The 27423-nt window shown below is 42.9% G+C and overlaps 1 protein-coding gene across 1 annotated transcript in view; it reads right to left on the reverse strand.

Moving 5' to 3' along the window:
• Positions 1-27423, reverse strand: part of LOC119175662 (WD repeat-containing protein 11) — a 243095-nt gene that overhangs the window by 214087 nt on the left and 1585 nt on the right. The window contains exons 4-6 of the mRNA XM_037426591.2: positions 25417-25570; positions 9837-10010; positions 2145-2340 (exon numbers count right to left, since the gene is read on the reverse strand). Of these exons, the coding sequence (XP_037282488.2) occupies positions 2145-2340; positions 9837-10010; positions 25417-25570 (524 nt within the window). The remainder of the gene's footprint in view (positions 1-2144; positions 2341-9836; positions 10011-25416; positions 25571-27423) is intronic.

Here is a 27423-nt window from a genome sequence, read left to right on the forward strand (position 1 = left end):
GTATCTTTTCAATGGTATGAAATGACAACGTTGAGGAATACTACAGCCTCAATGAAAGGGCAGCAGACGTCAAGTTAAAGCTAAACAGGAAATATAAACTGAAAGTAAATAAAAGTTGCTCTCCAACGTCCAGCCTTGATGACAAGAAAGTATAATATTGACAAGAATATTGAGTAATATTAAGCAGAATTAGCGATGAAAAAGACAAAAACCCAGAACATTATAGTAATGGGTGATTTCAATGTAGGAACAAAGCAGAAAAGAGAAGCAATCAGGAAATGTGATATAGATTTTAGGCTTAGTAGAGGAGAGATGTTACTGTAATTCACAAAACGAAACAGTCTTCACATACAGAACAGCTTTAAATATATTATGTGCAGGGATCCAAGTGTAATACAGCATATAGAAGCAGTAAGCAAGAGAGGAGCGTTTGATTACAAGCTGGTGAAGGCAAAGATCACACACATCCTATTGAGAGACAGAACAAAATTATTTGCTAAAAATAGGCCAACTTAGATTTATACAAGTTAAGGGGGCCATGACACGATTAGCCATCAAATTTCTGTTTTCAGCAAAAAATAGAAGTAGACGGTCTATTCTACATATATGAAAAATGGACTTTTAAAAAATATTTCATTGGGAAATGAGTCATGACACCTAGAATTCGACGGCCATAAGCCCCAACCATTGCCAACGACCACCATTTTGACATGACGTGTGTGACATCATGTGCATCATTGAGTGAAGCCATAGTCCTTTACCTAAATTTGAGCCGCTGCAAATCGTTCACTTCTGAATCACAATTCAAACAAGCTCTAATAGCTCCTCTGTACGCACCGCTGACCAGAAAACAAGATTGTTGGTTGGAATACAGACGCTTGCAAGTAAGCAGCTTGTTATGTCACAGCACGTGAGTGCACCAGTGTTGCCAGACTGTTGGGCTGCTCGAGTGTTTTAAAAATGCTCATTACATAGTAAGTTCTAGACCAAATGCGCTGAAATTTTGCAAGCTTGTTTGTGAAAACCTAAGGATTAGCCCTCATAACACATATTATGAGCGAAAATTGGATGTCATGGCCACTTTAAAGGCAGAGAAATTCAGGATTTCAATTGAGAACAAGTACAATACACTTGAAACAAGAACATGATCACATAGACGCTGAACCCTGCAGTGATGCTACTGAGTACTTCTGATTTGGAGCAATTTTTAGAGCAGCAAAATTTTTGTTTTGGAGCATTTAGGAGCAGCAAAAAGTTTCATCTTGGAGCACTTTTGAGCAGCTAATTTCACACTGTGGAGTAGTGAAGTAGACTCGAGAAGCAAGTTGCATCTACATTCAGGCAGATGAATAATAATTATTTGTCGATTTATCACAAATCCCACAGAGAAAATCTTCCCAGGAGCACTCTATATTTTACTCAATAATGCAAAAAAGAGGGTGTCATGCAGTTAAGTGTTCTGAAATAACCTCTTCAGCAATTAAAAATTTTTTTTTTCGAAATTGTATTTCATGAAGTAACAGTCTAAGTAGTTAACAGCAACAGTGGCAGACGAACACCATGACATACAAGACTGCCTCAATGATGATGGGCAATGCATTCCGCTGACAGGACTCAAAGGCGAAAGCCACGTTTTTTACCATCCTCAATCGATTATATTGTTGGCTGCAGCATGACATTGCTTAAATAGGCTAACAAAGCCAACTTTTTTCTCCACTCCTGTCCCTCCTTCTGAGGCCTCTCTGTGCTGAAGTAAGAACATTGTTGCACTGCTTCTACGGTATCGCTTGCGCATGCGTTGGGTTGCCTGAAAGATCGAGATTTGCCTAAAGCTGAGCATCTGCAAAAGTGTCTTAAATTGCAATTAACGAAGACACAACATAAAGCAAACTTTATTTTCTTTTTGAAGAAAAGCTGCATATCGCTAAAATATTCGCTGGGGCTTTCTAGGTGCACTGCAAAAAATAATACATATTGAATGTTAACAAACCCAGCCATTAACAACCTGGCCTTACATAGAAAACTGGTTTATGCTGCTTCGGCGGTATTGCCTACTAAGCAAGAAACAAAGTGTAGACATTGCATCAATGTTACGAGCCACCTCCGACATGAAAAACATTTAATTTTCCAAGTTATGTGCTGACCCTGTTTGGTTGTCTCCTGTTCGAATGAGCGATTTGACCCCGCTGATGAGCCGGCTCCTAGACTTGCTCCTCTCTTCGGCAGTAGCATCACTCGTACTGTAAGCAACACTTGCCAGAGACCACTTCTGGCCATTACCTGCAGGTGCCTGCTGTCCATTTAGGTCATCCACAAGGAGAAGATGGTCGGCTGCCAAAACTGCAAGAGACAAGCAAAGTTGCGCTCAACATTTCTGCAAAAGTTCTGCAGAAATCTAGAAAGCTTCTCAAACATCTTTCTTTTTTTCAAATGATGTGGTGAATCAAAACTGCAAAGAGAAAATAAATATCACCTTCAAGGAGGCAAATACTGCTACAAAATAAAGATCTTTAACTCCCTATGCACCCATTTTCTGATGCGTGCCTAAATAATAGATGCGATATCACATTAGAGTTTGTTCCTTAGGAGCATCAACTATCACTTTACAACTCGGCAGGACTGAAGGACAACCACTGTTTCACACTGCAATTCAATTCTTCCTCCATTCAACATGCCAGCTCAGCCAAAATACACAAAGGGCATCTTGCTGTCCAGCATGCTCAGGCAAATTGACACTGATGCAAAACAGCAACTGCTAAATGTTTTCTAAAGATATTTGTTTACCCAACTGCCGCGTATACGAAAATCAGGGTGCCCCAATAATTGCTGATTTGATTTGTGGGGTTTAACGTCCCAAAACCACCATACGATTATGAGAGACGCCGTTAGTGGAGGGCTCCAAAAATTTCGACCACCTGGGGTTCTTTAATGTGCACCCAAATCTGAGCACACGGGCCTACAACATTTCCGCCTCCATCGGAAATGCAGCCGCCGCAGCCGGGATTCGAACCCGCAACCTGCGGGTCAGCAGCCGAGTACCTTAGCCACTAGACCACCACGGCGGGGCCCAAATAATTGCATAGACGAATATAACTTAAATAGTGCGTGCTTAAACAATTCAATTCATACACTGAATGTTGAAAGGCTATTAATATTATGAGCACTGACAATGTACTTCATCATCTTCATCTATATTCAAGAACATTGTAATAATCATCATCGTTCGTCACGCTGGCTAGCCCCGCTTTTGCCTCGCACGACTGCATTGCGATACACTTTTCCAACTCTGCGACCAGTGTACTGAACATGACAAATAATAGCGATGCAGAAAATAAGCACAGCAACATAAAACATTTTAGCAAAGACTTGAGCAATATGTTTTTAAATGTAGTTCCTCCTTCAGCCCCATTTTCATATGTGGGCACCTAAAAGTAATGGCGCCATCCGCGCGGGAACACGCGTGCATGATGTGGCCAAGTATCTTTAATTACTTCAGGAGCTACCTTTGCACAATTCAAATTATTTAAATCATGCGACGAGCTGTGTTATGTCTTCTTGAAACAGTGTTGCAAAAAGGTAGCTGGAGTTTGCAGGTAATGCGAGAATTTATTTATGTCTAGTACACTGAACCCCATGATGCCATTGGCGTACATCGTGCTAAACATAGAGGGGGAAAAGAAAACAAGAAGGGGCATCACATGTCAATCTTGAAGCCCAGTCATAAAAAATAAAACTGGGGCACGCTGAGAATCTATCAAGAGCATGAAGCACTAGGAGGGAGCGGCGTCTGATAAAGTAGGCTAGTGGACGCAAGGCCCTTTAGGTATTTTTTTTCCCCTTTGCAGTGCTGAGTGCTATGTGCAACAGCTAACTATGAGAAACTTGTTCACAGGTTAAAACGAACCTGCTTGTGTTTTATAAGATGGTTAACCTTCTGACATGGCCAATAACAGCACACTCTAAAGGATTGATTGATTGATTGATTGATATGTTGGGTTTAACATCCCAAAACCACCATATGATTACGAGAGACGCCGTAGTGGAGGGCTCCGGAAATTTGAACCACTTGGTGTTATTTTATTTGAAACACTTGGTGTGCCCAAATCTGAGCACATGGGCCTACATCATTTCCGCCTCCATCAGAAATGCAGCCGCCGCAGCCGGGATTCGATCCCGCGACCTACGGGTTAGCCGCCGAGTACCTTAGCCACTAGACCACCGTGACGGGGCACTCTCTAAAGGAAAATAGCAGAGTGTGTGTACCCATATGTGCAACAAATTAATCCCAGTGTCCAGTATACTGGACATGCTTCTCCTGTGAAGACCGTAGTACTTACAGCCTTTTTTAGTTTTTTGCATGCTTCTCAATGGCCTTTTAGCGCGAAAAGAACATTAAAACTTTTTTTCTGGCCTAGAAAAAATTTGAGTAGGAAAGGGATGCAACTTTGCTACTGCCGTACCGGACGTAGTCTCATAAATGGGGGAGCGTGCTTTCATTACCACATCCTCTTGCTCTACCGGTGACCCCTAGAGCTCGGGTCTGGTTGATGATTGTTGACGAGCAAGAGAGATGGCAGAACCCAATGCATCGGCAGCTGCAACCGCCTCTTCTCAGTCAGTTGGGCCAACTAATCCGTGAGTACATCGCAACGATACCCTCCGGTATTTTCTGGCCTTCGCCGTGAGGACGTCAAAAAATGGCTAGAAAATTATTTCTGAACCAGTGTTTTCATTGGGATGAGGCACACAAACTGCGCTAGACTTTTTTTTTTTACCTCAAAGAGGTCACTAAAACGTGGTTCCACATCCACGAAAGTGACTCTTCTGATTGGGCGGCCTTCACAGCGCAATTTCATCAGATATTTGGCATGTCTGCAGGGTGCTCCGAAAGGTGAAACAGAAGATTGCTACCCGCATCCAAGGGCCCAACGAATTATACATTCCGTACACTGAAGACGTTCTGGCTCGCTGTTGCCATGCCCAAGTGACATGATAGACGCCGATCGCATCCATCACATATTGAAAGGTGTCAACTCTGTGGCCTTCAATGCTTGTCATCCAAAGCCCAAATACAGTTCAGGACATCATCACCACATGTTAGCATCTGGACGCACTCTATTCTATGAGCGTTCCACACACCTCCTGCTATGCTCGCTTTACTGGAGAGCATGAATTGCGAGCCCTAATCTGCACCATTGCCAGAGAGGAACTCCACAGCCTTGTTGCATCTAACCCGGCCATTTCACCTGTCCGCACTCCTCCTCCAAACCTGTGTTGGTGATGCTACTGGCTCAGGTTGTTTTGGAGAAGCAAAATTGACTATAGGAACACATGTTGCAAGAATCAGTTTTAAGACATGTATTGCGTCCATGACAGATGACCAATTAAAGTGCGATTTGCTGCGCGCTATTCAAGCATAATAAAAATATAAAATGCACGGAATTATCAATGTCATCCATGGCTAACCTGACCTAGTAAAGAAAGCTAACGGTGAAATATAAAATCATAGCACCTTGTTATAAAATGGATAAAAGTTACCTAATTATTACAGATTAGCTTGTACATTCAAATATCATAAAAACATCTGTGGTGACATATGTGTGTTTTATCAATAGCAATAGAAGACACATATAGCTTGTGAAAGGGAAACAATGACTTGGTTTAGACCGACAAACTGCATTCCGAGAACACTAATGTGCTATGTTTTATTATAATAGGTTCATTATTAACTGAAAAAATCAAGGCTGAAGTTTCATTTTAAATTTCGTGTCAAAATCTATGTGCCTGACGTTGGAAATTTAGAAATGTATCTATCGTATTTTCATGACATCTGCTAGATTGAATTTTCTGAAACTTCGTATGCTAGGTCTATGGCACCCACAGGTAACAATGTACTTCATTTTTATTGATTAGAAGCTATGTAGGGCCCAGTAGACACCTTCAAGATTTATGAAGCCATGGTGTTTGCTGCGGGAATCTCAAGGTGGCATCTCCGCCCGCATTTTTCTTGGCCAGTTTTCTCGCTTACCAAGTATCGTGTCGCGGTAAAAGTGGTGTTTTCAGGATTGTCAAATTGTACTTTACTAATCTGTAAGAATTGTATTGCTCTTTAGTGTTCCTTTAAGTTCATTGACCACACACTTCTTAAGCTGGAGCCTAAGACTATCAGAAACTGTGTAGGGTGTTTTAGATTTTTTTGAATGATCTTTTGAGAGTAAATATTTTCAGACACAGGGCAGTTACTGTATCAATCCAAAAGTAAGGAACGCCTTTAAGCATGCCCCCAAACACAAAAAGAGTCCCTGTATTTGACGCATGAGCACCAAGCAGGAAGCTTCCTGATTAAGTAAATTCCAAAGTTGGCTTGGTTGACTTGGATCGCCACACTCGTGAAGAGCTTTGGTGACATCTAGTAGCCGTCTCGATGTGCATTCAGAAATGCGCATGCTGGCCACGTATATATTAGCAAATACAGCCAAGTGTCGATTTTCCAGAAGTCGACTTAAAAATTTAGATTTTTAAGTCTCAGCACCCACACACAGCAATGTACAAGAACTTCTGAAATTTCGGATGCCAAAGCTCTTCGGTGCCCAATTTTTCATACAGTCCACTCACATTTCAGGTCCAAAATGGCATTACTTAAAGCCCCACCTCTGCTACGCCTACCATTTCATGGGCTTGAATCAGCCCTTTCCTGCCACCACAGCAATGTTCGAAAGTCAGCTTTGCCGCTAAGCTTAGGTGGTATGGGGAAAAACAGACCAAAAATCAAAAGGGGCCACTACCACAGCGCAGCGCGGCGATATACATACTTACTGTTAAGCACGCACAGAAGTCGCACAGAGGCAAGTGGCGGCAACGCAGGAAACGCGCCAGTACGATTTAATAGGCAAAACCCCTTTGTGATAAATATCTTCAGCTAGCTGCTCGGTAGTGCATGTGGCTTGGTGCAGTTGTAAGCATACTGCATGCTTTTTAATAAGAGAGAACCCAAAAGCGCCGCATGGCAGTTCACGCTGCCTCTTTGTGCAACACCACTTCCCTAGCAAAAGAAGATCTTCATCGCGACATCCGTGAGATATTAGAAATAGAATGGGCATAAAGGACACCTTTATGACAAAATCAAGCTTACGGCCCAGAAAGCACCCTGGCAATAACGGCGCCAAAGGAGTTTGGGATGTGCTGCACACAACTGGAAACAATCGGCTTCACGCGGCAGCAAATGCAAATTGTCAGCGGAGATTTTGCATGCTAACTCACATCTGGGAAGTCTAAACAATTCGAACGGGTAGTGCACTTTTCTGTCTTAGTATGCCAGCCATAGTTTCGAGGCGCTCTATGTGCGAAGGCCATAATATCATTCGCGCTTTGCTGGTATCGGCAGCACTCATCACAAGATGCAAATTCCCAAGTTATGGTTGCGACGTGGTAGGGGTTCGCGGCAAGTCCCAAATGCATTTACGAGAGCCTGGCCGTGCACAAGAGTGCCTGATAAGTCTACTGGAAGTCACTGAAACTATTTTGGCCGTGGCTTCGGTGATCTGACCACTTGAGATTGAGCGGAATAAACACAACACAAATTAATTTTTTCGGATGATTTCGTGGTCCCTAGGTAGTTCAAGAAATCGGACATTGGCCATATTGCGACAGTGACCTTTTGTTCAGTTTAACTTGGCTTAGCTCATGTTGCGTCATACGCAGGGTCCATCGTGACGTCGCTTTTAAAGAGACACCGTTAGTAATTAGTTTTGTTGCTGAAAGTCTGAAAACACACTTTCGCACAAGTTGGGAGCACACTCGTAAAGTTTTGAGGAAATGTAGCAGGATGTAGCAGCCAGGGCACTTCGACGCAGTTTGGCGTGATTGGCAAAGTGGTAGCATCACTGCTGTGTGAAATTATCAAGAACGAACTGGCATCGATGACAAGCGTCGCACATGCCCAATCTCCTTTACCCTCTCCTGCGCACTTGTACGCAGAAGTTGCTTCATAGGCCCATGCACCTGTTCCAACTGTTCCGGTGGCCGTAGAATGCGATCATTGGGCTTCGATGGCAGCACAGGTGCCAATCTCTACCTGGAATCTGTCATGCACCGTTTGCTTCTACAGTGGCATACGAGGCCATATATCACGTTTTTGTCGCCACCATCAGCCGGATGAATGACGTGGCTATTCTGCTCATGAAAGAAACTTTGTCCCCAGACCTGATGCCTATGTTCCTTCAGCGTATCTATCCTCCTCCCGTCGGTCACCCTCCCCTTTACGATCCAAAACTGTCCCTCATCCTTCCCGTTCACCGCCCCATCCATCTCCCCGTTCGCATCCCAATCGCATTTTGTCTAGTGCGGTTCTCACATCATTACGCAAGCATCACTGCTTACAACAGAATGCCAGAACCACTACTGCTGCCAGAGGGGACCACTGTTGCCAGCCTTACCAAAGAGGCACCAGTACGTGTCATCACTGTTTCGTCTGCTTAATCATTCTCAAAGTGTATGCCCTCGATGCCCTCGAAAGATTCACCTTCTGCTCTCAAGGCCACTTCGTGTGAACATTTCATTCTAACACAGACTAGTGCCTCGCTAACCTTATTAATGAGACACAAAACTTGCTTTGACGTTTGTTCTGATGGCCTGGGTCAACCAACGGTGGCCGCTCATCGTATCGTCATGAACAGGCACGAACGGATCCTGTGTCATTCGCTGCCGCCCTTACGGTCTGTAAACTTCTGAACGCAAGTTCATAAAGAAACAAATGAACCTGCTTGCACACAACGTCATCAGGCCTTCGGCAAGCCCATAGTCTAATCCTGTTGTGCTCGTTAAAAAAAGGATAGATCAGTGCGATTTTGCATTGATTAAAGAGCACCGAACAAAATTACTGTTAAAAACATTTATCCCATGCTTCGCATGAACGAAGCTCTTGATACTTTACAAGGTGCAGAGTACTTTCATATTAAAAGAAAAGCGGCGCAAAAAAAGACGGAGACAAAGAAGAGAACCACACACAGCGCTGCGTGTGGTTCTCTTCTTTGTCTCCGTCTTTTTGTGCGCCGCTTTTCTTTTAATATGAATATACACCAACTCGCCCAACTTTCTATTCTGTTGCAGAGTACTTCCAGAGTTTCGACTTGCGCTCTGGTTAACGGCAGATTCTAATGCACGAGTACGATAAAGAGAACACTGCGTTTTCCACGCAGTGTTCCTTTCGTACAAATCTATATCACTACATATTCACATGTGTTGCTTTATGTGAATTCATTATGTTCACTGTATAATTGTATGATTAACTTTACTCCCTTCTGTGCCTAGACATAGGCGGCAGCCTACTTTTTAGCAGCTTTGTGTTCTCCAAACATTTGCCCCTTTCCTTTCCCAGAAGAAGGAATGTGAAATAAAGGAGTGATGACAGTGCTTGTAAAGTTTCTGATACAGCCAATCAATATTGCATGAAAGCAATAGCACAATGAAAACAATAAAGCATTTAAAAAAACACACCAGCAAAGAATAGAACAATGCCATGTACGATCATATGCATGCTTGATAGTGAATAAAATTTTTTTTCTTGTGCATTTGGCTGCTGGGGTCCCCACATGTGCGAGCACATCTGCCTTTTGTAACTTCGACATTTTTTTGTTTCTCTGAATAATAAGCTAACAAAAATTAGTAGTTTCAGCCTGTAAGACGATCTCAGCTTGTAGGGCTTGTCAATTTTTATTTTTTTCTCCTGCATGAACTGTGACAATGTTGCCACCAGATCATCTCATTATCCCCCTCTACAGTTTTAACTACTAAAATAAGAGAGGAAAATAAGTGTGATCAGTATAAAACCCACTTACATAAAACTGTACTTTCACAGAATGGGTCCAAAGAGAATGCAAGGAGGGGCTCAGGGTAGCACTTCCTCCAGAGTTGGGCACCTGTGTCCGCATGCCAGAGAACCAGTGTTCCCAAGGAGTACAGAACAAGCAGCAGGTGGTGGTTGCTATCGCCTCCCAGAAGCCAACCAAGCTCTGCAGGGGAAAAGTTTCTTCTTGATTGACACAATAAATTTAAACACTTCATAAGGCTCAAGCATGATACTACTAATACTTTGAACAGCTCTTTGCATCTATTCAAGAAAAAAAAAAGGCTTTGAAATCTGTGAGGTCACAACTACGCTTTATGCTAACTTTTAAGCACAAAAAATAAAAGCTTACTTACACTGCATAATTTTTTTTTCTGCAATCACCCTACAGCGGCAGAACTAAGGGAAAACAATTTGCAAGAATAGCTTAGCAGCCTAAGCTCTCTAAGCACTTCTGTTTGGGTTTTAAAGGAGCCTAATTTTTTTAAGGACACCTAATTTTCAGCAATAATCTGTGTTATGCAAGTTAATCCTTGGGTCTTTACTAACAAGCTAGCAAAATTACAGTACATTTGGTCGAGCGCTTAATATTAGAGCTGTGCAAATAAGAAAATTTTGAAGGGGAAGCAAATTTCAATATTGAAGCTTGAGTGCCAATCGAATGGATTATTTTTAGAATATTTCTGAACTATTTTTCGAATACTCCAAAGTGAAATTGCAAAAAAAAAAATGTTGGTGAGAATTCCTAAACATATTCTGATGAGATAGCACCACGAAAGCATTTCTTTTGGCTAAGTTGCCGAAGTGCTGGCGAGGTGGTGTTTTCTAATTATAAAGAATGAGACAATGCAGAGGACAATTCTATTATTGTACACAATTTGGTGCAAGCAAAGTGTTGCCGACAACACTGTACACATGAAAGACGAGTGCTACTTCCTCGACCCAGGGTGTCTACCAATTTGATATTTCTGAATTCTTTGACTTTACTTTTCCAGGTTTTTCATAATGATTAAAAGCAAATCACATGACCGCCACGTCTGCATGGAAAACTGTGCACTAGAAATAAACCCTCGAGTAGTAAAAAAAAATCAGGTGCTCCATATAATTAAAAATATTTACCAGACGCACTCAGAATGTTGTGGGCCCGTGCGGTAAATGTGAAAAAATATGTATATCTGGCCAAAATAAAACCCCTGAGACAGGCAGTGAGCAAGTCAGCTGTTTGATGTTCGGAAGAGCCAGGAAGCAAGCGCACAAGTTAAAAGTAACCGCAGATGAAAGTTTGAAGGAGCGTGCGATAGTCTGACATCGCAGTCAAAGCAAGGGACGGAACTTCCCTATACCTCCCATGTGTTCGCTCTCGGCAGCGGTAGCGCCGTTTTTACCACTTGCTGTTGCTGGGCATTCTACTACAAATAAATCACAAAAAGAAAATTTCTATTGTGACGTAACTAGGTGAGGTTCCCAAACAGAGGGAAAGGAGGAAAAATTGGGAGGAGGAGGGTTGCCACGGAAGCCCCTTTTTCCCACTTTGCACCGCAAGTGGAATGCACTCTTGCCTTTTTTTAAGTCCGCTGGCCGCTTGGGCAATGCGGCCATAAAATCTTGTTATTCTTTTTTTCAATTTTGTTCATGTTTTATAATGAGGTGATAGTTAAGCTGACTGATTTCTCAGCAAGACGGACAAACTCGAATGTTCTGTATAAAAAAAACATACATACACGCAGTGTATAGGTGTCAATCTATAAACGCAGCTTTAATTTACAACTGACATATGAACATTAGGAGCATACGTTGAACCCAGAATACCTGAGCCAATGTGAAAATTTTCAACAATCATGAGTAGGACACGTCCTATTTGACTCGATCACGTTTGTTACGACAGCGCACATAGCTTTCTTACAGAATTTGTGTACCAAGCGATACTGAAGTTCAGAGGCACAAAGAAGCTGGAAGGAATCAAAAGTTTTTGGAGAAACAATGTCGCTGCAAACAGTGTTTTTTCAAGTTGACTTGTCTTGGTCAGGGCAACAGCGTTGCCTTGACGAAGAAGTTCACTTGTCAAAACGTTGGCTTCATCGACATTACCTGTAATAATTTTTAGAAGCATTTAGTCCATCACAAGTATTCGAGTGACACTATTAGAACTAAAGACTCCCAAATTTTCAAACAATGGCTACAAGAATTTCATGAGCAGGAAGCAGCCTATAATTACTTGACATATGAACTACACGCCAAAAGTAAAATAGACTAAAACTATGTAGCCAAGTCAACTCGAATTCTAGCCTTTCAATATGTAAATGCATTTTTCCGACAGGAGCTTAGATGCCGTCTTCACCAATTAGTCAAGCGACATTGCATTTCTGTTAGTCCAGTCAGGCTTTTCAGAGAACTGGATTTACTCACATGTACTGATGTAAAATCAACACTTGCTCGAAAAATGGGTCCAAATTCTTGTGCTCACCCGTTGCCTTTAGGAAATGCTGAAAAACCTTCGCGGAGCTAGAAATCCCCTGGTTAGCACTCAGCAAAGCCATGCAAAACATGTGTTGCCCGATTAAGCCTTCTTGGATGAATGCATGGTTGACTCGTTCGGCGTAGCTCACTGCAGCTTCCGTTCTCTGATCACCCAAACTTGATTGATTTGTGGGGTTTAACGTCCCAAAACCACCATATGATTATGAGAGACACCGTAGTGGAGGGCTCTGGAAATTTTGACCACCTGGGGTTCTTTTAACGTGCACCCAAATCTGAGTACACGGTCCTACAACATTTCCGCCTCCATCGGAAATGCAGCCGCCACAGCCGGGATTTGATCCCGCGACCTGCGGGTCAGCAGCCGAGTACCTTAGCCACACTCGCCCAAACTTGCTGTCTTCATCTTTCCCATAGGTGACACGCCAACCATGTGAGATAACCTAGCACAATCCAACTACTAATATTGCTGAGCGAGGGGCTACAAAGAGCAGAGGCAAGCGCTACGAATGCAAGCCAGTCACTTCCCACACTTCGCCTGAATTAAAATTCATGAAATAAGAAATAAAACAGACATAAATAAAAGAAAACTTTTTTTACGGGCGTATCAAATTTTTTGTTTGTAAAAACTTGTGAAAGCCACTAAATGCGAACATTCACATTAACTTCACTCCGTTCAACCAGACCTTAGGATGCCGCAACTGCTCCGAGTGTGCATGTTCCTTGAAACCGAAACTAACACCGAGTTTCCGGGGCCTGGTCAAAGCAGCTAGGAAACGTAGAAATGGTGCCATCTCGTGGCATCCGTGTAAAATGAGGACACAGGAGCCTGCCCGGTTCTGCCACTGGAGTATAATCTAGTTTACTGTAATGGCTGTAGCCCACGCCGCTTAGGATGTAGATCAAATTATATTAGATCGACCTGAACTGCTGTATTTACTGACTCAACTATTTATGATGTGAATTATATTAGACCTGATTCGACCTATATGGCAGTATTTACTACTGATTTGCCTCCCCGCCTAATTTGCGCACCTCTACAATATACTTTTCAGCAAACAAAAAAATAATAATTACTACTGAGGTATTCTGTGTACCTTGCCTTAGCAACGAGTAATGGCAACATTGCAAAAACAGAGACGTACTGCAATTTTTTTCTTTTTCTCTCTTTTTTCCAACGAGCACGTATATATTTGTATTTTATGCCACTGGGCTTTGACTCTTTTGAAGTGCAACAGAAGTCTTCAGACGGCTGCAATGAAAGCTGGGGAAAGCGTTTCTAAAGTGCCGGCATTTGAATATGTGGTTGCAAGAAGGAATCTGTCAAGGTGCAACAGCTTCCATGATTCCACATGATGCTGAAAAAAGATTGCAGATTTAAAATCTCATGAAACTGAAATGAGAAATTTAGCTAAAATTACCCAAGTGCTGCCTTGAAACGTGCTACCAACAATAAGTGAAGTGTATAGCTGAGAACGTTTGCTGTTGCATCACCAATAATAATAATAATAATAATAATAATAATAATAATAATAATAATAATAATAATAATAGACATGAGTAGCCCGGCAAGCTTCTGCTGATGGCAGTTCTAGGCTAGACAAACCAGACGGCCTTCAAGCCAAGCCGAAATCGTGGCCTAGACAAACATGCATCAATTTACAGACGTGAGCAATGTTGTGGTTCGAAAGTCGGATATAGATAAGCAACAGACATCAAAATAATGGATATACCAACATGGAAGCTAAGGAATACTTTAGCCAATGTGAAGGACAAGTAGCCAAGCAGAAATTTCCTTGGTCTTGCTTATGCCATCATCATCATCATCAGCCTAACTACGTCCACTGCAGGACAAAGGCCAGTTAACCCAGTCCTGTGCTTGCTGCTGCCAATTTATACCCGCAAGCTTCTTAATCTCATCTGCCCACCTAACCTTCTGTCTCCCCCTAACCCGCTTGCCTTCTCTGGTAATCCAGTTAGTTACCCTTAACGACCAGCGGTTATCCCATCTACGCGCTACATGCCCGGCCCATGTCCATTTCTTCTTCTTGATTTCAGCTATGATATCCTTAACTCCGTTTGTTCCCTAATCCACTCTGCTCTCTCCTTGTCTCTTAAGGTTACACCTACCATTTTTCTCTCCATTGCTCGCTGCGTCATCCTCAATTTAAGCTGAACCCTCTTTGTAAGTCTCCAGGTTTCTGCTCCGTAGCTAAGTACCGGCAAGATACAGCTGTTATATACCTTTCTCTTGAGGGATAGCGGCAATCTACATGTCATAATTTGAGAGTGCTTGCCAAATGTGCTCCACCCCATTCTTATTCTTCAAGTTACTTCAATCTCGTGGTTCGGCTCCGCGGTTATTACCTGCCCTAAGTAGACATAGTCTTTTACAACTTGAAGTGCACTATTACCTATCTCGAAGTGCTGCTCTTTTTCGAGGTTGTTGTACATTACTTTCGTTTTCTGCAGATTCATTTTAAGACCCACCTTTCTGCTCTCCTTGTCTAACTCCGTAATCATGAGTTGCAATTTGTCCCCTGAGTTACTCAGCAATGCAATGTCATCGGCGAAGCGCAAATTACTAAGGTACTCTCCATTAACTCTTATCCCTAACTGTTCCCATTCTAGGCTTCTGAAAACCTCTTGTAAGCACGCGGTAAATAGCATTGGGGAGATTGTGTCCCCCTGCCTTACACCCTTCTTGATTGGTATTCTGTTGCTTTCTTTATGAAGCACTATGGTAGCAGTTGATCCCCTGTAGATTTCTTCCAGGATGTTTATATATACTTCATCGACGCCCTGATTCCGCAGCGTCTGCATGACGGCTGATATTTCTACTGAATCAAACGCTTTCTCATAATCTATGAAGGCTATGTATAGTGGTTGGTTATATTCTGAGCATTTCTCTATTACCTGATTGATAGTATGAATGTGGTCGATTGTTGAGTAGCCTGTTCGAAATCCTGCTTGTTCCTTTGGTTGATTGAATTCTAATGTTTTCTTTACTCTGTTAGCAATTACCTTTGTAAATAGCTTGTATACTACAGAAAGCAAGCTGATCGGCCTGTAATTCTTCAAGTCCTTGTCATCTCCTTTCTTATGTATTAAGATGATGTTAGCGTTCTTGCAAGACTCTGGTACTCTTTCCGTCAGGAGACACCTCGTAAACAGGGTTGCTAGTTTTCTAACACAATCTGTCCTCCATCTTTCAGCAGATCTGATGTTACCTATCTTCACCAGCAGCTTTGCCTCTTTGCATGCTCTCCGAAGCTTTTCTGACTTCTTCTATCATTACTGGTGGTGTGTCATCTGGGTTACTGCTAGTTCTTATAGTATGAAAGTCGTGATTGTCCCGGCTACTGTACAGATCTCCGTAAAACTCCTCCACTATTTTAACTATCCTATCCATATTGGTAGTTATTTTGCCTTGTTTGTCCCTTAGTGCATACATCCGATTTTCGCCTATCCCAAGTTTCCTCTTCACTGCTTTGACGCTTCCTCCGTTTTTCAGAGCGTGTTCAATTCTCTCCATGTTATACCTTCTTACGTCGGATACCTTACGCCTATTAATCAACTTCGAAAGCTCTGCCAGTTCTATTTTGTCTGTTGTACTTGGCACTTTCATGATTTTACGCTTCTTAATTAGGTTCTTCCTTTCCTGGGAAAGCTTGCCAGTGTCCTGTCTACCTACCCTGCCTCCAACTTCCACTGCACACTCCGTAATGATACTCGTCAGATTATCATTCATTGTATCTACGCTAAGGTTGGTTTCCTCACTAAGATCCGAGTACTTGTTCTGCAGCGACACTCTGAATTCCTGTACTTTCCCTCTCAGTGCTAGCTCATTGATTGGCTTCTTGCGTATCAGTTTCTGCGCGGCACCGGGATTTGAACCACGGACCTTTTGGATGCGAGGCGGATGCTCTAACCACTACGCCATCGCTGCTCTTCACGCCATCGCTGCTCTTCTATTAGACACAATGGACCGGCAATTTGGTCTCAGTGGGTTTAGGTGGCGGCTCGTTGTCCCTGGGCACGGGCGGCATCCTCGGCCTGCCGGACGGCCCAGAGTTGGTCGTTCAGCTCTGGGCTTTGGAGGGCCGCCTCCCAGCGGCGGCGACGCCGATGAAGAAGGTCCCCCGCAGCTCCCACAGCCGGGGCGGTGGCCGGAACGAGTGAGCTCGAGGCTCTTTGTGATTTGGTATTGACGGCCGCTATAGGCGCATCGCGATTGGTGGCGTTTTCACGACTGTCCTTGCCAGCACATTCCCAGAGCATGTGGCTCAGCGTTGCTCTGTACCCGCATGCTTTACACATATTGGTGGGGTATATGTTCGGGTATAGATGGCGTAGAACAACCGGGCTAGGGTAGGAATGGGCTTGGAGTAAGCGAAAGCTTACGGCATCGCGCCTGTTTGATTTCTCGTACGGTGGCGGGAACCTAAGCCTTTCAAACTTGTAGTGTTGGGTGATGTCACGGAACGTTGTAAGACGATCACCCCATGACCATTCTGAATCTTGTTGCTGCGTGCCTATCAAAGTGCCTTGATCCAGCAGATGCATCGCCCCGCTCTCGGAGTCAGAGGCGGCGGCCACATAGTGAGCTGCGGCTCGGCGAGTGAGACCTCGAGCCGCAGCGTAAACCGCCTCGTTCCCCACGAGCGGAACGCTGGTGTGAGCGGAACGCTGGTGCTTATGCCATAGGCTGTCACAATTGTGACAACCAGTACATCGGTGAAAGTGATTTTAAGAAAACAGTTAACCAACACAAACTTGACGCCACGAAATGACGCGTGGTCTCAACTGCCCTTGCTGAACACGCGGAATCTACAGACGGCCAAACAGACTTGTAGAACGTGTGTATTGTGAACAAAGAAAAAACCCACATCTTCCCATAAGAGGGGGGGGGGGGGGTATTGAGTAAATATTGTATAATTGGGTATGGTTTGGGAATGCTTAATTGTTTTTCATCCTCATTATTTGTATTTATTGAATAAAGGAGAAGTGTTGCCTTTAATGAGTGTTGAGACACTACTGGGTTGTGCCCCACTACTAGTTGAAGGTCCTGTCGCTACCATCGCATCTACTTGAGTCAAGCAAAACATCAAGTCAAGCGAAAGCCATGTAAAGACGCACTTGCCTGAATTGCGACCGAACACGCGATCCAGTGCCTTAATATACGGGGTGGTCAGTGACGGGTTTTGCAACGCAAGCAGTCAGTTTTTACTAGCAGATGCTGCCTGCATCAGCCTTGCGAAGCGAGAGAGGGGAAAAGGAGCGACAGTTGGCACGAGACACGAGGCGACAGCATGCGCAGTAGGGGTGTAGACACCACGGCCGACACCAGATTTGCAAGTAGATGCCACTATAAAATAGTTCGCATTTAAAGAAGCTTGCATCATGCCTGCACCTGGAATCCAGATACAGATGACTGTACATATGCTGAACAGCAGTGATGGGACACTTATGACAATGTACTCTCACTGCTTACGTCACATATTTAGGCGTACTTAAACTTAAAGCTTTTATTGTGAACAAGGCTCCCTCCTATATCGGGTGCTGAAACATCTCAGTAAACATCTCAGTGTTCTATGGGTCGGTGTATCCTTAAGGGTTTACACTACGAAGCAAAAGTTGTGAACCGTATTTTTTTTTCCACGCGCCTTTTAGCAGCTCACTGTAGTTGCAGCTGAAAGAGCGAGTTTTTATGCTTTGATCAATGGTGATGCTTATTTTTGTGATGGTCGCACAGAACTGCCATCAGTTCCCATGACCTGGCCAGGTTTTTCAGAAATTCCCTGACTTTTCCAGACGGGTTCAAATTCCATGACTTTTCCAGGTTTTCCAGGTTAGTAGACACCCAGCCAGGGTGTCTACCAATTTGCTTTCTCAAAATTCCCTGACTTTTCGAGGTTTACCATGATGATTTGAAGCAAATTGCATGACCCTTACGTCTGCTGCTTGGAAAACTCTGTGAACTGGAAACAGACCCTCGTGTGATGGAAAAAAATCAGGCACTCCCATAAAATAAGTACATAAATGTACTACAAATACTAAGAATGTTCTGAGCACATGCTGTAAACATAAAAAATATGTACATGTCGCCAAAATGAAATCTCCAAGTGAGAGAGTAAGCAAGTTGGCTGTTTAATGTTTGAAAGAACTAGAAAGCAAACACACGAGTTAAAATTAACAGCAGCTAAATGTTTAAGGGAGCCCACGACAGTCCTACAATGCAACTAAAGCTGCTAGAAAACAGAGAAATGGCACCATCTTGTGGCATCTGTGGAAAAAAAAACCGTCGAAGCCCGGTAGGTTCCACCACTGGAATATATTCTAGTTCACTACAATGGTTACAGCCCAGGCTGCTTTGAATGTGGATTGGACTAGACTGACCTGTATTTACTGTCTTAAGATGTGGATTGGATGGGATCTGATCGAACATGGATTACTGCATTTACTATTGGCTTGCATCCCCAAAGAAATTGCACATCTTCTGTACATACTTTTCAGGAAAAAAAACAAAAACACTACTACTTGGGTATTCTGTGCACCTTGCATTGAAGAATGACTAACGTCACAAGAACAGAGCTTTACTGCATGATTTTCTTTTTTTCATTCTTTTCTTTTCCACGACGAGCACATGCATTTTGATGTTTTATTTCTCTGAGCTCAGACACTTAGAGTTCAACAAAACACTGAAATACCTCCTATGAAAGCTAGGGGTAGCGTTTAAAGCGATATAAAGTTTGAACATGTGCTGGCAAGAAGGAATTTGTGAGGGCACAATAACTTCCTCAATTCCATAGATTTTTCACAGATTCAGGTGGGTTTCCTTAATTTGTGTATTTTCTTATAGATATAATGCTTTCTTATGGATATAACGCTAAAAAGTAATCACAGATTTAATAATACCATCTCAAGAAACTGAAATGAGAAATTTAGATGAAGTTACCAAACTCTACTTTTAAAACATGAGCTACCAGCAATAAGTGTGTAGCTGAGGACGTTTGCTGTTGTATCGCCAATAATAATGATGATAGTAATATTAATAATAACAAAAGGCATAATATAGCCCGGCAAGCCTCTGCTAATGTCAATTTCGGCTTCAAGCCGAGCCTAATCATGGTCAAGACAAACATGCACAAATTTGACTACGTGAATTATGTTGTGGTTGGAAAGTCAAATATGCTGCATGATATGTAGAAGTAACAGGCATTCACATAGTGTATGAACAAACATGGAAGCTAGGGAACACTTTAGACAACATGAAGGACAAGTTGCCAAGCAAAAATTTCCACTGTCTTTGTTGCTTTAGGCTGCCACAATTGTGACAACCAGTACATCGGTCAGACCACTGATTTCAAGGTAAGAGCTAAAACCCCTCCTCATTCATTATCACCCAGTATCGACCAACTACCAAAAGTTTATGTTCCTTGCTGTTAAAAAAAAACACGAATATAATGTCTGGAAACTACGTGACCTCATATGCCCTTGCTAAACATGTGGATTCTACAGGCCACCAAACTGACTGGTTCAAGTGTGCGTGTTCTGGCCAAAGGAAAGCTTGCATCATGCCTGCACCTGAAATACCAGCACATGCAGACAATTGCACATATGCTAAACAGGAGTGATTGGACACTTCCAACAAAGTACTTCCGTTGCTTACGTTTTGTACTTAGGCGTACTTCATTTCATTTTTTTCATTTTCAGTTTATTGTTTAAAAAAAATGTTATAAGATCAACAAATATGCAGGCAAGGGTCCCAAAGTAAAGAAAAAACTGTAGTGGGATGCTGTGCTTTTCTTATGGCTTTTTCGTAGCGGGTGCCATAATGTCAGTAAACTTTGTATTCATTCATTCATTCATTTGTATTCTTTTAATAGGTGTATCCTTTCGCGTGTTCACTAAGAAGCAACAGTTGCGCACTGCGCTTTTTTTTTTTCACACAACTTTTAGCTGTTCACTATAGTTGCAGCCAAAAGAGTGGCTTTTCAAGCTTTGATCTATGGTAATGCTTATTTTTCTAACGGTCGCACAGGCTACAGTCAGTTTCCATGACCAGGCCAGATTTTTCAGGAATTCCCCAACTTTTCCACTACTTTTCTAGAAGGGTCTAAATTCCCTGACTTTTCCAGCTTTTCCAGGTTTGTAGACACCCTGTTAATTGTTTCTATCAATTGTGTAACAGTGGATAGGTTCTGTCGAAAGCCGTGCTGATCAGAAAAAAACGCCTTCTTATTTTCAAGGTAACCATGGATTGATTTTGATATTATGTGCTCAAGAAGCTTGCAGAACACCCACCAAAATGAATGGGCCCATAGTTTACTATGTCTTGATTTCCACTTGATTTGTGGACCGGAACAAAACTTTTGCGACACATCTGAGATTCGTTTCTGTGCTAGCGATGCCTCAAATATAATCTCATTATAGCGGCCTACCTATTCGGAATACCTGCGTAAAAACGCATATGGTATACCATCAGGACCTATGGATTTCTTATCTTCAATATCAAGCACAAGTGCTACAATACCTTCATAGGACACATTTACCTCAGACACTGGTGAAATGTATAGGGATTGTAGTGCAAAGAATAAAAAATAATTTTCAGAACTATCAGTAAAGACAGATTAGAAAAAAATCATTAAAACAAGTTGCAACACGAGAGCATTTAGTCACAAGTTATCATTAATGACAATGTTCTTAGGACCCTCATTATCCACTGACACATAGCACCAGAAACAGTGTGAATCGTCCTTCATAAAACCAGTCAATGTAACATCATAGAAGGTTTTCTTAGCAGCAGTCAGCTTCGTGCGCAATGCAGTGCTAAGTGCCAAAATTTGATTGTGATTTTTTCTTAACTTTTATCGTTCATGGCTAATTTCTGTTCATAGCTGATTATGTTTTTTCTTTTTTCTCATTGGTACAAATCTACCGATGCCGTGAAATACAACATTTTTAAATTCAGCCCACATTGCATTGATGTCATTCGTTTGACTGAAGCTAACTAAACATAGCGAAAGGTGATCAATAATGCTTGTATAATCACGTCTGACAAAATTTAGGACATGCATATTTGTGCTGTCAGTCGTTGAGCACAAGGTGGTATGCTTTATCTCCAAACAAACTAACTTATGATCTGAAATGCCAGCCTATGCTAATGCATCATATTCTTCAAATCATCCGTCCAGGAACACCAGATCCAAAATCAACCCCGATTTCCCAATTAAAAGTGTGCACTCTTCAACTACCTGTTGTAAATAATGACTGAAGGCTATTTTTAGGAACAGTTTCCATTTTTTTTTTTTTTTCGCAAGGCTCCGCGCCAAGCTTAGACTAGTCGATGTCTGGTAAGTTGAAATCCCCAGAAATAATAATTCTAGAGCTGCGAATCTATAGGCCTTTCAAGTAAAGCTGTATGTTTTCGAGATACAAAATAGGGGAGTTAGGTGGTCTATATACTGTGCCAAGAATTATCGTTGTTTTTCCTACTTTAATTTGGCACCAAACACTTTCGTGTGTTCAAATACCAGGCATTTGTACACAGTCTATATCAGCTTTGATCACTAGAGCAACTCCGCCACCACTTGCATCACGGTCCCTGCGAATGAATTCATAGTTCGCTGGTACAAGCTCTTGGTCTTTTATTTTGGGCCGCAGCTAAGTTTCAGTAATCGTGATGACATGAGGATAATAGTAAGCCAGGATGTATTCCAGGTGTCCAACCTTGTTAGCCAGACTTCTTGCATTCAAATTAATCAAGCATAATGTACTCAGATCACATTTTTATTCCTGTCAGTCATCCTTGACAGAAGCATCATGTCTTTTCAGACGCTGAACCTTCACGCGGCTGTTCTTTGAATGATTCCATGTGTACATGTCCAAGTCCATGTGAAGTTTGTCATAATTCAAGTGCACATGATGCCCACTGTCCCTTTCTTGTTCCACAGAACCCCAGAGCATCTTACGTTTTGCCAATGTTTCTTTCGAAAAGTTATCCGATATAGACATGCCACTGCCTTTCAGCTTTCTACACTGCTTGTAAACTTCAGCTTTTTCTCTGTAGTCGTACAACCTGAGAATGACAGGTCAACGCCTCGCACTTTTCTTTCCTATCCTGGGTATTTGATCCACGGTACTCAGGTTGACACCAAGCCTTTTCTGGAATACGTTTACTAGCCCCTTCGCTTCAGGGTCGGCGACAAATTCCTTGTCGGTTTCTGGTACTCCAAATACCATTAGGTTATTCCACCTACTTCTGCCCTCGAAGCTGTCGTATTCTTTCTTGCTACTTACGAAGCGTAGTCTATAATTGCTTAACTGTTTTTTAAAATTGAGCTATCATACTCGCTTGTTTTTTAATCGCTTTAAGGCTGCTTCAGCCGCTTGCTCAAGCTTTCTAGATCGGCTTGTATCGCCTTTTGCCTATCACACAACTCCTTTAACATTGTTTTCAGACCCGTGTGCTCAGATTTGGGTGCACGTTAAAGAACCCCAGGTGGTCAAAATTTCCGGAGCCCTCTACTACGGCGTCTCTCATAATCATATGGTGGTTTTGGGACGTTAAACCCCACAAATCAATCAATTTAACATTGTTTTCGTTTCTGGCCTGTGGGGTTGCTGACACCCCCTGTAAAGTTGTTTGCGCCGCATGGCGCATGTGTCTCGCGCAGAAGCCGTATTTCGGGGTCACGGCTGGTAGGTGGCATTGTGTTCACGAGCGGTGATCGCCACCATCATCATCATGGTTAGAAAACGTTAGCTTCACGTGCGGTGATCGCCACCATCATCATCATGGTTAGAAAACGTTAGCACTGGCGGCGACGCCTGGCGGGATGCCTTGGTGGTGGCGCGCAACAGATAAGCTGCAAGAAATAGGCTGGTCTCTAGTGGTGTTGGGCGGTAGTGCAGACGATTGCCTCCAGCGGTGGGTCTGCCGTGGACGGCACTGCCGGCCATCTGCGGTGGGCCCACGTGGTCAGTCAAGCATTCGTCGCCTTGTATATGTTATGTTGTTGAGTGTATGGTAATATTGTGTAAGGTTGTTTAGCGTGTGGATCATAACTGATGTTATATTTCGGCTGACGATATCATCGCTCTAAAAGCAGGTACATAAATGTGTGTATTGTTTGGTTTGTCCTGACCGTGTCTGCTGTGTCTGTTCACTCCAAGAGCGTGGCGTGGCGCTGACCATTTCGAGACCCCACAGGTCCTGGGTTCATCTACATCGCCGGAAAGCAGTAGACACAACGAGGTAAAGCCAGAAAAAGTCACTTTGGGGCACTGCAGCACAACGACAAAGCAATCATCATTCTTGTAGCCATAACAGAAATAACTCAATTTGGTTTCCCACACACTAATTATGCATGCCAATTTCTTTTTCTTTCACCAAAAATCAGATACTTTTTTAACAGACCTCATATGCATACTCGGCTGGCTGGAATTTGAAGGGGTCTGGCCTATGCACGGCTGGTGCGGAAGCCTAGCTAATGTTCCAGCCACACACAGTAGTATCGTGCACGATTAACATCTTCTTCCCGTAGCTCGAGTTATCATAGCTATGACAGGTTTGGGCGAATAAGGCAACAGGCTAGTTCAACAAAACAGCAATTTATTGCTATGTTAGCAATAACGCATGAATGTTGCGTAGAGGTAGTGCTCTATGAAGATAAAAAAAAGTAGGCTTACACCTTTGGCCGATCGCCGTGGCTCGCAGGGTTTCCCGGTCGGTCGTCCTTGTACCATCACTGGTGCAAGAGAGAGCTCTTCTCATCTATGCTTGCTTGTTTTGCTCACTGTCCCGTTTTCATTTCACCAGCGAGGGTTGCTTCCCCATATCGAGGAAGAATAACTCATTCCGCAAGCCGAGAAGGGAGATAGCGCGTGCTGGCCGCGAGGTGAATGACCCTCCGGAAAAGACTTCATCTCTGTATCTCAAAGGGATCGATGTGTCTTCGCAGCTCTACTAGCCGGGCTGCCGTAAAGTAAAAGGAAGCATGGGCACGTGCGCTTCCCCACAAATTTCGGATGCATGAACAGCAGGGTGAGGCGTGGTGTTTTTATGCTGCAGAGATAATGAGTACGAGATGCTCACACAGGTCGTAGAGTGGTTATTGTACTGTCGCAGAAGAGGCCAGAGTTCACAACATGGTTGTACTTTCACCAGTTGAGGCTGTTGTGGCTGTGATGGTTGGGGCTATAGTGGCTACTTCCCTCATCATGTTTGCCAACACAGTAAGTCTAGTGAAGTCCATGGTAGAAGCTGTCACCAGAACCATCAGCACGTTACCCAGTAGTCGTCGTAAAAACAACTCACATAACAGCGCGCCCTCGACAGATCTTTCGTTGTCTTCGAGCAGCTGCTTTATTCGGCGATGAAGTTCACCCTCTTTCACTTAAGTGGTTTGTGAAATACCTCTAATGCGCGGAAAGAGCTATGTTCACCAGACAGGGCGCTGTGTAAATAAACGAGCAAGAGAACACTCTCACTGTAAGAAATAAGGACAGTGCGCGTTTCAGCACACATGTGACATCATGTGGATACATGCCACACTTCAAGGAGGTTTGCATTTAGGGACAAATAAAGAACAAGGCAGCACGGCAAATTTCGGAGTCATTTTTCCTACAGAAGTAGGGTAGTAATGTGTAAGCGAGACTTCAATCAATCTGTCCAAGTTGAAAGTGCGGTACCCGGAAAGTGTCAGATAGTGATTGGGTAGACGATGGCCCAAACACGTTGCGCTTGCATTGGCGAGAAGTGGATTTATTAGCTTGTATTCCTCCAACATTAAGCAGCTAGAAGTAAGCCCCCGTCCTGTGTATGTGTTTTTGCATATTTCAGCAAGGTCGTGATATTACCATTAGATTGACTATTGAATTAAGACATGCACCAACTAGCCCAACAGCAAGTACTACTACAGTTATTTCCTATTTAGGCACTTCACTATAAACCTTTCAAAAGTTAACTAATTTTCTTAATTAAAAAAATAGGAAGTCTTTGTTTCTTTCTATGCTAATGGCTATATTAAGTCATCTAGAATTGGAAAAAAAAAAAAATGTCTGACTATCTTAAAACTTCCCCAAGTACTTGCCGAGAATTGTTCGATCCGGCTCCGTGAGGGTACTACGAACTGTAGCCTGGGTGACATCCCACACCAGCACTGTGCCAGAAGTATCTGCACTGGCCAGCTTCAGGTGATATGGGTTCACCAGGTCATGGTAATGCAAGTTGCGGGACCAGCTAACCTGCATATATGTAAAAAACAATTGTGTATGCTTACTTCCATTAGTAAGCCAAAAAGAGTCATAAGCTAGTAAAAAAACTCACTACTTTTCTGGACTAGATATTGTTGAACTTGTATTCTTTGTTCGTAAATTTGTTCACAAGTCAGGAGAAGCACATGCTAGCATAACAAGCAAGAGACAGTGAAGTACAGGTCGGTGAACTCAGTTATGAGTTGACTCACTCAGACTAAGATCCAGCCGTAAGTCTAACCCCCGTATTCTAGAACGTCCCTTCACTCAACGCTTCACCTTCACTTGAGAAAGCCAATGGAAGCACCCTCTCTTGGTACGGCAAGTCACTGCATATCAGCAATAATGTGGTTCGATTCTCGAGCAGCACAGCGTCATTTTCAGCCGAGAAGTGGCGCAGCGCTCCACTCTGTCAAGTGAAGGGTGAAAGTCTAGTCGAGGAGTGTTTTTGAATACGGGGGTAAGTCTGAGTGAGTTCCGAAGATTTCGGTGATTTGAGTCCAAGTGAGTCGGATAGAAGAAAATTTTCATGAGTGTGAGTCCAAGTGAGTGCTGCTCACGAAAATTTTGGCAAGTCTGAGTTCCAAGTGAGTTCCACTTTTTTATTGCTGGTTTATGGGATTCCTATACACTCATCTTCAGCATTACTATCGGCCTGGCCTGTATTCATGTGTATACTCACATCTACTCAGATGTATTGTAAAGCAGTATCATTCATACATGATTTAAATATTTATTGATCAGCGGCATTAAGTAATTAAGGGGTGCCCTCTCCACCGGCCGCAATGCTCAACCGAACGTCGACTAGAAACACTAGACAGATTTATTTGCGCGTCCCCAGCAGCCGTACGGACGTGGCCTGTTATTACAAATGGCTAGCAGGCTGCATCCGTACCACTGCTGCGGACATGTGACTAATTCTGTCTACTCTTTCGGCTCATTTATTTGCGATGAAACTTACACGAAACCCAAACCACTTCCTGTGTCTTTCCATTTCAAACAAACGTATACCAAAGTAAACACTACACCGAGTTTCGCTTCCAGCACCCGCGTCGATGCCCGTTTCAATGGGGTCAACGCCATGCGCACCGCTGCTGCTTCACATCCCATTGGGGTTCCTTTTGGGGAGATGGTCCATATTTTTGTGAATGAGTTACCTTTTTATTCATGTTTCACCTAAAAATCATTAGGGCCAAAACGAATGTGTTCATGACTGTAATTGCATGAAGTGTCACAAGATGTCGACATCACGATCCAATAACCTTGTACTTTTTCACCCCTTTGAGCATACGAGAATACTGTACTGGCAGAACATTTCTCGTGATTTTGCAGCAATGGTGATTCAATCTTATCTAAGTTGAATATAGTTTAAATGCAGTTACCATGAACATTTATGATTCACATAAATGCATAAGTTTACATACGTACACAAACTTTTACGTATGGAAAGCCAGAACATTGAAAAGCACGCATTTCAGTAGCACGGTGAACACAATCCGGTAAAACGGTTCAGTATACATCCAAGCTAAATTTCCTATTGGCATTAAAGAGAATTCACACCATGACTGGAAAAGCTAATTTTATGTCAGCGGACTTATGAGTCAACTAACTCGATGCTAACTCAGACTTGGGTCAAGCCATGAGTGAGGCAAGGGGGAGTGAGCTTGGGTGAGCAAAAAGTTTGTTGAATCCAAGTGCGAGCCAGTCCCATTGAGGAAGACTTCAGTGAGTCTCTAAGTGTAAAATAAATTTCTTGAGTGAGTTACAAATCTTACGCTTATATATGGTCTTAATTTCCTTCTTGTGTACATGTTTCTATTTTTGAATGAGCTCAGTTCTCTGTT

The sequence above is a fragment of the Rhipicephalus microplus genome, chromosome X, assembly GCF_043290135.1.
Source record: "Rhipicephalus microplus isolate Deutch F79 chromosome X, USDA_Rmic, whole genome shotgun sequence".
In the NCBI taxonomy this organism is placed as follows: domain Eukaryota; kingdom Metazoa; phylum Arthropoda; class Arachnida; order Ixodida; family Ixodidae; genus Rhipicephalus; species Rhipicephalus microplus.